The sequence below is a fragment of the Medicago truncatula genome, chromosome 2 (assembly GCF_003473485.1).
Source record: "Medicago truncatula cultivar Jemalong A17 chromosome 2, MtrunA17r5.0-ANR, whole genome shotgun sequence".
NCBI classification, from domain to species: Eukaryota; Viridiplantae; Streptophyta; class Magnoliopsida; order Fabales; family Fabaceae; genus Medicago; species Medicago truncatula.
The window spans coordinates 17,839,111-17,852,434 of NC_053043.1; the positions used below are offsets into that span (position 1 = coordinate 17,839,111).

The window sequence follows — 13,324 nt, forward strand, 5'->3', positions numbered from 1 at the left end:
GAATGTAACCAAATAGAGATAAAACACTTAAAAAATGCTTCATATGGTAGGGCCAGTCACTCGATTAGATAGAGTGAAAATGAAAGCACCAATAAATGATGATGCTAATGGTAATCAATAGAGTGCAAAGAATATGCAAATTTCAAGCACTAGGCAGCTCCAAAAGAAGAAAAGTATATTTGCATTTTTAGTAATTGCGTCTAATCTTTATTCTAGCCACACACCTATTTTATAAAGACTAGAATGACACATGTGGGTACCATCATATACGATAACAAAATTGATAATGACATAAATTTGAAATAGAGGAGTACATAAATTTGATAATGACACAATTATATTCTTTATGGTAAGATAAATGGAAATGTGAGCTACAAAAAGCTTTGCAAGTCTTACATAAAATGTTGGTAAAAAAGAGATAGTATAATGAAAGTGAAGCTCAATGAAAATCAAGTGAAGACAAAATTATAGTAATGTATTATTATTTTCAAGACATTGTTATATATAGTAGTCATTAGTATAAATGAATGTGGAATGCAAGAAGAAAAACTGAGAATATACATTGATTTATCCCATTCAAAACCATTATAAAACTACAACCTCGACTAGTAAAACTAGGTGCACGTTTGGAACAACGGTGAGCTTGACAAAACTTCGGTGATACCGTAATTTTATTCAAGCTCCTTAGTGTAACTTTGTTGAAATCACAGTGTCACATTGTGATTTCGCTTAACATACACGGAAGTATGATTAGTCCGGTCATACTACGGAAATTAATCCATGTTGGGACTCGGAAACATCCATCTATCACAACATATTTCTTGAACTTCCTATCATTTTGACTCTATCTTCATCTATGATTGATCATTTAGTATTGGAACAGTTAGCATCTCTGATTTCTTTTTCTCCTTGAGAATAACCTGCCTAGGCATAACCTCTAACAGAAAGCTTGCTCCATTCCACACTGATGCAGAAACCTTCAGTATTTGAAAAACCACCGACAATTTATAGGACAAAAATATCGGAACAGTCAGCGCCATCGTTGCCACCGTAAACATTCCTTGCAGAAGAATGAACATTAACAAGCGGTTTTGGTCCCCGAGCAAGCCACTTAAGCGCCACCACATGTTATTTGCTTTCTGAGCTTTTTTAGACAGTTCCCTAAAAAAATTAAGATTAATAAAATGTTTAGCGTCAAAGAATGATCTACCACAATAAAACACCTACTGTAAAACGGTCTGAAGGAAAGTTTTAAATAATAGTCAGGTGTCCATGAGTTGTCCGCTCAGTGGTAAGAGCTTGACCTTACAACCTCAAGGGACGACAGTTGAAAAGTGATCACTAGTGCCACTTTAAGCAACTATAAATAATAGTCAAGTACATTGCGACCTTTGATATTGTAGAGAAAAGCAGTCAAATACACCTAATGCGGTTCCAATCACGATTGTGGACCGCCTTTTGAAACTCTATTGGTCTAAAGCAAACATAATTGGCTAAACCGAATGAGAAGAAATCATTACCTATAGGAAGTCATGACTTCGGGATCTCTTAAAAACCGTTGTCGGCGTAAGACATTGACAATGAGGTAGTATAGAACCTGCCACAAGGTGTAAACTACTAAGGGAACCAGAAACAGCCATGTACATAGATAGGATTTATCTTCAATATAAGGCCATGTAACTCTTGCAGCAGCTCCCTCTGGTCGCATAGCTTCTAAGGTCTCAGGATTCCACCATCGAATGGTAAAGAAAACCAATCCTGGAGAAAAAAAATAATTCATTAAGGTATGATCAATATTATAAATGGATGCATAAAGTAACGTAAAGGTGACAATGACATGTCTATCACAAATCCATTCCAATGGTAACATCTATCAAATATTGTCATGTTTAGGTAGAAGTTCTAGTTCTTCATCATATAAACAAATACAAAAATCACTTTTATACTAATTGTACAGCATGAAACATGGGGAGTTAATAAGACATTGTTAAGACTCCTAAATGGTTTTACATCCGACAGATATGAAGTAATGCAAGGATGTGGAGATGAAGAAAAGACAACATCCAAAATCGGGTAGGCGTGTCAACAAACAATAGAATTTGGTTCAACAACTAGTAGTAGGCAAACCAGATACCAAATATATTGCAACCCGTAAATAACTAAACCAGATACTGAATAAAATTGATTAAATTTTTCCATTTTGAGGCCAAACCAATGTAATCGAGAATTTGCTAGTAAAATCGAGAATTTACCAATGTTATCAGAGTTCACTCGAGCTCGTAATATTTTATCAGAGTTAATTTACATGTGAGTTAACATGTTTTCCTGACCTATAACCGTAAACTCAACAGTTTGACAACCATGACTACTACCATGGTTGAAAATCAACATCAAAGAAATTAAAACTATCAGTGTATTGGTGGTGTTTTTTGTGTGGTAGCAAAATTGCAGCTCTATTGACCAGCATAAATAGAAGAAGAAAATAACAGAGTATAATGTTATACATAAACACACAGAAATCCGATATTAGAGCAAAATATTTGTGTTTTGTTATGATGTAAATAATCTTGGATGATATTAATTGAAGGTCCGTATAAACTTTTATGCGAATTGTGAGATCTACACAAATAGAATAAAGCACACATCTACAAAATTTTCCAGCTTCAAAACTTATGATCAAGAAAGCTTATTTTTATTATCACGTATATAGGCTTTTACTACTAAACTTAAGATCTCCCTGTCTAGCATGAATCTCTTGAATAGTAATGTTACTTTTGTTTACGTAGAAAAGTGTTAGTAGATTGGTAGTTATGTTAGTTTCCGGGGTTTGGACCATGGACCTGCTTTTTAAAACTTCTTTGGCGTTGCTTAAGTCACCAACCAAGCTACCTATGTGAGATAACAAATATCTATATCTATGAGAACAAAAATTATTGGATCAAGCTAAGGCAAATGCTAGATGCCACTCTGGAATCCTATAAATTTTCAATAGGAAAATCATGACAGTAGAACTTGAACGCAGCAAATAAAATACTTTTTTTTATCAGAGATATTATATTTGCTTGTTTCACGGATATGTCCAATACTGAATCAAATGCATATTCTACAAAGACCATAGTAGAAGCCAATGATTTTGCACAAGTTTATTATCTTATTGAAAAAATGAATAATATAAATTGTAGGTTTAACATACCTGGTAAAAGATGGATAAGAACACTAACGATTTTGTCAAGCGAACTGAACACCAAACTGCAACGCCAAACAATCAAAGCCCATGCTAACGGACCCTAAAATCACACTTAAATAAATCAAACATTCGACCATTGAACCATTTGTATGCTAGGATGTCAAATTACTATGGATAAAATGCTCACCTCAGCAAATGAAAAGCAAACCAGAAAAAGCTTCTCATTCTTCGGATAAAAAAGAAGGTAAACCAAAAAGATTGTATTGGCATAGTAGCAAAAATCCTGAAACACATGAACAATAGTTTAATCAACTTATTCTCATTACTTATGTTTAGTTTAATCAACTTATTCTCATTACTTATGTTTCTACAACAATAACCGAACAAATTAATAACGTTATCCTTATGAAAATGACAGCGATGAGGCACTCCTCCAATATAATTTTAATTAGAAAGGGAATTGAAACACAGTTTAAATACATAAACCCTCTTCGGATGATTTTTCAGCCACATGTCTCAGACAACATTCAACCTTAAAAAATGCACTTTTTAACACCAGGCCGCAAGTGGGTTCTTTTTGACAGTATAGTTAATGTCACATATGGTTTAGGGATCCAGACTCACTATTATAACTGCATCATGCGATTATATGTAGGAAATAATCTCGGCCATTTTGCGATCGGATTACTCAGATTACACATTCAACTATAATCTCTATCATTTATTGAGATTAGATGGTTGTGATTGCTAACCATGTTACACATTTACTGCAGGGAATCTGATTCCATGTTGTTGACAGTTAAAATTGCTTGTCTTAGATCCCTTCTCACAAAATGCCTATTCATGCTACAAAATGACCAAATTAAAATGCCAATGAAACTAATACCTAGCTAGCACCGGCCCTTCATATGGTAGACATGTCCAAGCATCCAACACATGTCGGTCCAACACCACAATGACACTAGTGATTACATACAATCCCTATTATTTTCACAAATTATTACTGGGGCCAATCTGTCTATGTCTTGTATGGTGTTCATGTTTGTGCTTCATAGACAAATATAATGATAATATTATGCTTCCAGAAGCAATCAATAACTTCATAGATGCAAAATAATAAAATTTCAAAATCAGATTCAGATATGTTACTTTACCAGGAGATAGTAATGCCATTTCTTGAATCTATAGTATATCCAACGAAGAGGAACAAACACAAAGTAGAACAAACAATACACTAAAGGAACATCTTGTGGTCCTGCAAAAGAGAATAACACAAAATTAAAACAAAAAAAAGAAGACATTAAAAATTTTACTAAAAAAAGAAAATTGCCCTGAATCACTTATAACGATAGATATATCAACTTACTTGCCCCTAAGATGAAACAAAACCCACCAAAGCCAAGAACATTCAGTAAATGAGTAACCTGAAAAAACAACAAAAAAACACATCAAAATTAAAACGTTTTTCAATATTCACATACCCAAATGGCCATACATGATGAAAAATAAAAAATTTAAATCAAAAACTTGCAAAAAATGTAAATAAAAAAGCACCTATACTTCTCATTGAAGACACTACAAATATGATTACATTGAATTATATCATTCTATCAAATTTTTATCTGTGTCAACGTGTCAGTATCCGTATCCATGTTACAAAAAAAATACCTTGTTGATGAAACTTTCATGTTCTTCAGCACGTTTAGCGATCTTAACAGCTTGTTTAGACAATACCTCCTTCAGTTGAGAGGAAAACAAAACAAACCCACATCATAAAAATCAAAAACAGATATTGTGTGTGAAAATGAAATGATAAAAAAAAAAAAAAAACATGATTTGAATATGAATGTAACACACGCACGCACCTTGGACCTATCCCTCAACCGTTTTCTAGCCGCTGCAGAAGGTTCGATGTCGGTGTATTCTACGTGTTCTTCGCTTTCAGACATACTCATTGAACAACGTTGGATGGATCCAGAACAAACACCTATGGTGATGTTATGTTTTTGCAGAAACTGTTTTTTAAGGAAGGAAGGATCCAGAAAAAGTACAACTAATATGTTATTTTTTGAGGAAAGAACTAATATGTTATCATGATTACGATACTTAGAAAAAAAAAATGTTATTTGAGGTGTATTGAGGTGCACCGGTACTCCTGCTTCAAATATTTATAATTTAACAATTATTTTATGAAATTTTTATCAATATTTATCTTTTATAAGATATTATTTTATAAGAATAAACATCATTTCATTGTTTATAAGAATCATATTAAATTTTTAACATTTTCTCATAAAAAATAATAAATATTCTTTGTTATATATAACAAAAATTCAAAAAATGTAAATTTTATTTCGTCGACACTTTCGGTAACTAAGATCTAATTATTGTAATTGTTAATGATAGAAAACAATTCTTTTTCTTCGAAAAAACAACTCGTTTTAATATGAATTTCATAATTTGGTGTACCGGTACACTCAAATTTTTGAGTGTACCATAGAATTTGCCATGTTATTTATGATTACGTGGAATAATTTTCATTTTATGGAACCTCCCAAATTTTTTTATTATTTGAAAATTTAAATAAGAAATACGTTTTCTCTTTCAAAAAAAAGAAAAATACGAAATACATTTTCTAATAAAATAGTTTAATTGGTATGCATTAGCCTTACACTAACATGAAATTGGAGTCCTCGTGATCATAACTCTGTTGGTATGGACAAAAACATAATATAAGGTCTGAGTTCAAACCTCGGTCACAAAAAAAACATGAAATTGAATTTTTTACAGTCATACATCTAATTTTATAATGAAAGATTTGTTTGAAAACACACGTTTTTGACCTTGTAAACTTAAGCCGACTAAAATAAACTTTTCTCATATCTTGGCCATCCAAATTTATCTTTATTATTATATCTATGGCTTAAACCTCAAGTGACCATGGAGATGGTGGAGCCAAACTATAATGACACCATCTTATCCACCACCTCACAAGTTGTCATATTTTAGTTGTTTAAATATCACTACTCTTTTATCATAGTTATTTTTTATGCACTTTTGAACCATAATAGTGAATATGTAACAACATTACATGTGTTATGTGTTATGTTCAAGGAAGCCAGAGATAAATTGGTCGCTATAATTTCGTGGGATAACATTTGTAAGCCTAAAGAAGAAGGGGGTCTTACCTTTTGATGTCTTCATACTCATAACCAAGCTTACTTGATGAAGCTAGCTTGGTATATGATTGCCCATCTTGATAAGCTTTGGGTGCAAATTTTTCGAGCACTCTTGTAGAGATAAAAAACCTTACCATCATGAAACATCATCATCGTTCTACTTTGGTTTGGAGGTATTACTAATACTTGGTACCACATGGAAGCTAATATTTCCTAGATTGTCAACAATGGTCGTACCATTTGTTTCTGCCATGAGACTTAGGCTCTGTTTAGGAGTTTGAAAGGAAGGGGAGAGGAGAGCTTGGTAAAAAAAGGAAGAAGTGGAAAGAATGAAGAGTTGAATCGTGTCACCAAATGGAGTAATTAATATTCAATAGTTCTATTTTGAAAGTTTGGAGGCTAAAACCGCAAGCTTGATAAAGTTGGAGGCCAAAATACAATTTTGCCATTTATTTTCACTAAGAATATTAAAACAGTCCAAATGAGAACATTTATTAGTTTAGTAAAAATGAATTTTATAATAGTAAAAAGAGAAAGATATTTATAATTGTTAGCTTGGAATAGCGGGGTGTGTACCTGCAAACACTCTGACTCTCAAGTCAGTATATGAGCTAGAAAGAGAGCCGATAGTAGAAAAATATTGTACCTTTGGGGACCATAAGAAGTCCGCTAATAGAGTGAGGAGGTGCAGGAGCCGTTGTTAATGATGAGAGATGTTGCCCGACGGTTATGGTTGTAGGAATCGTAACCGACATTACATAATGACAACCTTGGGGACTGTTATAATTATGTTTGAATTAGTTCCCCATGTTGCTATGAGCACCTTGTAACACCCCGATTTTTAATACTAATTTATTAATATTATTATGGGGTAATATTAGTAGTATAGATAATATTAGTATTGATTTATAGGATAATATCAAATTAATGGTTCATGTTTATTAGGATGATAAGTAATGAGGGAGTTGATGAAATTGTTAGTTAGTTATAAAATAAGAAAATAAAGTGGAACTAGATGTGTAGTTAGTAAACTAAGTAGTGTTTTAGTGATCTAAGGAGAAGAGGGTGTGGGACAGCGTGGGTAGTTACAAGAGAATAGTAACCCCAAGAGTGGTGCAGATAGTAATCCTGTTAAAAAGATTAAGTGAGAAACAAACCTGATTGATAGTTATAAATAGACGAGAGCATTAGAGAATTAGGGTTACGGAGAAAGAACAGAAGTCAGAGAGCTAAAGAGGAAAATTAGGGTTAAGAAGAAAGGAGGCAAAGGATGCAAATAGAGGAGAGCTTAGGGAGAGATTCAACTATAGGAATTCATGAATGGAGTAAACTAGATGTAAGGGGGGAGTTATAATCAACGATAAGGGTTGTATATTCATGTGAGTAGTGAGGGGTCCTTAATCCTTAATGTTTTAATTATTATTATGATGAATCATTGTTATAGTTTATCCTTTTGTGTTGCTGTAGTTGTAAGATTGATTGTAGCTATGATTTTGTGAAACTGATGTTGTTATAACTGTAAGTTGAATTGTTGTTGTGATTTATGTGATTTTGGTGTTGTTATGATAGAACCTACAGTGAGTAATTAATGAGGAGAATCATAGTGAGAGATCAAAGGTGAAATAATGATGATTAGGGTTGTTGTTGTCCTTGTAAGTTTAAAAGCGAGAAACCAAAGTTAGAATGATTGAATGGAGGAAATAATCATGTGAGAATTGGCGTAATTAGAATAGGTTGATTGAAAATTGATGTTAAAATGACAGGGTAACCTTAGGGTGATGATTAGGAGGAGTTTGATGAGTTTAGGGTCAAAAAATGGAGTTTAGGAAGGTCCCCCAAGACGAAATTACAGATAACTACGATTCCTGCACATCCCGAGTAAAATGCAAAACTTGCGGCCTCTGATGCTCAACTTGTGTGAAATTTTAACTTACTGTTCCATGAACATTATGGTTAAAAGAATGCTCCATCTCCAACCATTCCAACAACCACACCAAAGAGTTGTTACTACATTCAATATAATTATGTGTTTATTTAGTGTCTCAAAAATTGCAAAATTAAGAATATAAAAATCATGTTTAGAAAAATAAAATTACCTACGACCATAGTTAGGTATCCCCTTGGCCTATTTGATGTCCCAGTTTTGAAAATCCAACTTGCATCCCATGAAGACTGTTGCAAATTAGCTTGAATTCACCATTTGAGACATTACCTCACCCTTCATTTTAAAGTTGAAAATTAGGTAATGATATGCATATTAGTATTATTATTTATTTTAAAAATAGATAAACAAACAGTAAGTTATAATCTTCTCTCACCAATGTTTTAATAGTAGCCTTGCGAGATTCAATATCTTCAGCTCTAAGATATTAATCCAATTGATACAGAATTTCATCTTTGAGAGAAACCACCATAAGATACCGTTGGTTGATGAGAATGTTCTTGACCGAAATATATATCTTTTATAATGAGGATGATAAATGCAGTGACACTAAATTTTTATAAATGCTTATCAAGAAGAAACCATTCAAATAAAAAACATGTATTCAAATTCACTCACTTATTTCAATGTCTGAAATGGTTCCATCCAATGCCTTGTATATTTATCCATAAGTTCATAAAATATAGATCATTAAAAACATCTTCCTGTGCATTTATTTGTTATATCATTATATTTTCCTTTGACATAATACATATTTATATTATTGTTTTGTTTTACTAATTACTCATATGAAAAGTTGGTGGCATCACCCAAACAACATTGTGATTAAAATTCTTTTGAACCCAACATGGTTTTTAAGCAACATAAGTGAGAACCTATCATATTAAAGCAGATTAATATATAACTTTTAACAAAATACATAAGATATTAAAGTTCCTCTGCAACATTTACAGTAACCACATCTTTTATTGGTTTTTCAGGACAAAGACATTCAATGTCAGCACGAGTTGCAGTCATATTATGAGTGCTCATCAATGGTTCACTAACAAATAGAGTATAACAGGTCAGCTATTATTTTTTACAATAGCAATAAGTGAATGTACTTAAAGTAAGAACAATACTCTGCATCCTGATCTGGATGAAACACATATGCACAAACTTGGACTTCTAAAGGACTTAACTGCATTTCTGGGGTAGGCTTAAACCTCCACTTAATGCCCTACAAAAAAAGGTTAATTAACTTAAAAAATAACGTTATAGGACAAAACGTAATAATCAAAATATCTATATATTTATAATGAATGATATTGGTAATAACCCTTGGGATAATGAGATTAATGACTCTTGGAATGAATGGGCGCACTTCGTTGACCCTTGTCTTTCCTCTCCCAAATAAACTGCAACGTGGTTGCATATATGGATTGGTAACAGGTATCCTTGATATGTGAGATGGACTTTGAAATAACTTTTTAGTTATCCCAGTCAATCCAGTACTGCCAATAGGCTACAAGGATTATAAAGATCGTTAATTAAACATATCACTTTTCAAGTAAGAAAAAACACGTTAAAATAATTATTACCTCTGAGTTGGATGACCTTATAAGTTGCTCTTGCAAAACATCATAGCAAAATCGTTGTCCTTAACACCTGTGTTCCACTCTTTTAGGAGAGTTGGTTTCATTCCAAATATAATGTTGCCATACATTCCATTCAACACTGACCTATGCACTTTCTTTTCTTTTGTGTCATTATCATTGTCAGACACATCCACAATAACATTGTTAAGGTCATCAAAGATTTATGTTGTATTTGATTTCCTCTTTTGGCCAGACTCTTGCTTTATAGGTTATGATATATGATTATCCATCTTTCCAACAACCATGTGAAAAGCATCAGACCCAAGATTGTTCGGGGTTACATGGCTACCAGACACATCATTTTCTTTCAAGCATACAACTACCTCCATCAACTTAACATACTCACACATTTCTTTGTTATGATGTTGAAACTCCATCATAATTGAACTTAGCTCAAGTTGTTTGTAACTTAGCTCTTACAAGAATTCATATATATATATATATATATATATATATATATATATATATATATACTTAAAAGTATTAGAAATATATTAGACGATAATATAAGGTTTGTTTAAACATATATCAAAAAATAAATGCAATATTGTTCTGAAAAAAGGTGTAACAATCAACCTCTATTTTAGTAACAGCAGTAGCAACAAAAGATGTTATGTTGATCCAATCTATTAAGTTTAAGAATAGTTCATCATGTTGAATAACATAATCATCTTCAACATCTAGTTCATCAATGGTCATTGGATTCATGTTTTCACTAACATCAACACCATTTGTTTCCTTAGAAACCCTCTCAGAATCCCCAACACCCATGGCCATGGCAAAAGCTCAAGAAGAAAAAGCGAGGTTCAGAAACTTAAGAAAATAAAGTGAGATTTAAAAAAAATGTGAAGGTATTCCAAGTGACTGTTATATTTATATTCAACTATATATCCCCAAGTGTGAAACTCTGTTTGTACCCTTAACAATGTTTTTTTTAATTATTTAACCTTAATAAAATAAAATAAGTATACACATTGACTTTGAGTTGACTCATGCAGCGCTCACATAACAAGATAGAGGGAAGGCTTGGGCATGGTATATTAATAAAAATAGTACTGCAAAATAAAAGACTAAATTAAAAGATATATTCTTTAAGTGACTGTTTTTGTGTAGTATTTCAGGATTAGATTATATATTGTCTAAACCTGCATGAAAGGAACCCATAAACCTATGTTATGGATTGAAAGAGACCTATCATGTTATGGGGCCTTAGCTGCCTATGTCCAATGGAATAGCTTGATGAACTATGTAAGTTGGCAGGTTCAACGCAGTAGGAATATCAGAAAGATCAACACAATAGGAATAGCAGAAAGATTAACACAACATGAATAGCATAAAGATTCCTTAAAATTATAAGACAAATCAAAATAACATTCAACAATCATTTTGCAAGGTTTTAGTCAAAGCTTAGTTTATTTTACAAGAGAAGACATATATTAGTTTAAATATTTTTAAATTAATAGAAAATAGCTTAGTTGTAATTAATTTAATTAGAGATTAAATAGATTGACAATATATATTGTCTCTTTGTAATAGTTTTAATAAAAGTGATTTTTAAAAATGAATTGTATTCATTTGTATTTGACTAGGTTCTTTTGTCTCCTTTTGTCTCATGGCATATAAGTCTAATCCATCCTACTTTCTTTGTCGCATAGCTTGTATCTAGTACTATGTTTTTGTCTCATAGCATGTGCATCATTAGTTAATTGTATCAATCTATTAACCAATGGGAAATGTGAATAACAACAGACACTTGTGAATAACAAAAAACATTGAGTAAATAGTCAATTACCCCCCTGAAATTGTAAGTTTCGTCAATTACTCCTTTGAAATTAACAAAATGTCAATTACCCCCCTGAAATTGCACAACGTTAATCAATTTACTCCCTCCGTCAAATTCTTCTATCAGTGAACATGAAGTTTTGCAAATACCCCCCTGATGTTTTGCACTTATGTGCAAAATGCCCCCAAACTTAAAAATTTATATGTTTTTTTCTTATCTTGATTCAAAAGATATTAAAGACAAACAATTAATAGTTAACTTTAATATTTAAGCTTAAAATAAGAATATATTGTTGGAACAAAATGTGTTTCACAAAGAACCTTATTAAGTTTTGATGATAACAAGGTATTAAAAATTGTCAATTGGTTATTACTAATAATTGTTCAAGTGTACAGGACCAAAGGCTACTCAAGTTATTTCAATAGGTCTTGGAAGAACAATGGAAAGAAAAAGAAATTCTGAGCATCTGAAGAAAACTGCTCCTGAAGCTAAACTGCTCCTGAAGAGATGACGTCATCAGAAGCAGAAAGTCATCAGAAGCAAAAGTTTTCATCAGAAGCAATATCTTCACCAGAAGCTACATTTGATCCTTTAATCAAACTGAAGATTCAAAGTAGCTGATTCTCAATTCAGTCTTATCAAAGAAGAACGAAGAATTGAAAGGGAGGTATCAACGGATATATGGATAGCACTGAGCTCTTGTCTCTCGTTAATAGAGTTGACAAAGTACAAGTGTACAACCACTACCTCCACTACTCTGTTTTCTGTCTACGCTACAAGACAAAACAACAGCCATGCCTGCAGAATTTGTACAACTCAAGATGGGAATGAATTTGAAGTTTATTCTTCAAAGGACTACACCCAAATCAGGCAAAAGATCACTGGTGGATAATCAAAGGATTTCAAACGACTCTTTAGACGTGCTGATTATCTCAACGTCTCTTTCACGCCTCTATATAAAGGAGTGAAGACTTGAAGATAAGATAGAGATATATATAAGTTCAAAAGCGCCAAAACTCTGTCAATTTGATTCTACAAAGCACACTGAATTTCTGCACTGATTTGATACATCTTAGAAATTCAAAGTCTAGAGTCTTTTCTGTATTGTATTGTGAACACCACTGATTGTATATCAAGTGTTCAATTCAAACTCAATTCTCTGTATTTTTGTTTGATTAGAAGTCTCTTGCCTGCGTGCTTGAGCATTAGAAGTCTCTTGCTGAGTGCTTGAGCATTGGAAGACTCTTGCGTGTGTGCTTGAGCATAGTTTTGTGAAGTCTCATACTTAGAAAGTATTGAGCAGTTGTAATCTTGTGATTATAGTGAAATCTCCTTGGAAGTGCAAGGGGGACTGGACTACTTCCGTGTTGTGGAAGGAACCAGGATAACTGCTTGTGTCTTTGTCTTTCTTTTCTCTGCTCTGTTCTTTCCGCTGCATATCTGATTCTGATCATTTCATCAGAAGCACTCTCACTCTGCTTCTGAAGTTTTATCAGAAGAAGAATTTTTTAGACAGAAAAAGAAAACACAATTCAACCCCCCCCTTCTTGTGTTTTTCTCACCTTCAATTGGTATCAGAGCTTGCTCTGTTATCAC

General features: G+C 32.6%; 1 protein-coding gene across 1 annotated transcript; it reads right to left on the reverse strand.

The window, feature by feature from the left end:
* Positions 1 to 495: 495 nt before the first annotated feature.
* LOC25486439 (glycerophosphocholine acyltransferase 1) lies at positions 496 to 5,270 on the reverse strand. The gene is made up of 8 exons (XM_013608017.3): positions 5,053 to 5,270; positions 4,856 to 4,924; positions 4,554 to 4,611; positions 4,342 to 4,442; positions 3,375 to 3,470; positions 3,194 to 3,287; positions 1,521 to 1,758; positions 496 to 1,161 (listed from the first exon to the last, which is right to left on the reverse strand). Exons 1-8 carry the CDS (start codon positions 5,140 to 5,142, stop codon positions 855 to 857), a joined length of 1,053 nt encoding a protein of 350 aa, XP_013463471.2. The 5' UTR covers positions 5,143 to 5,270; the 3' UTR covers positions 496 to 854.
* Between the last annotated feature and the right edge of the window lie 8,054 nt (positions 5,271 to 13,324).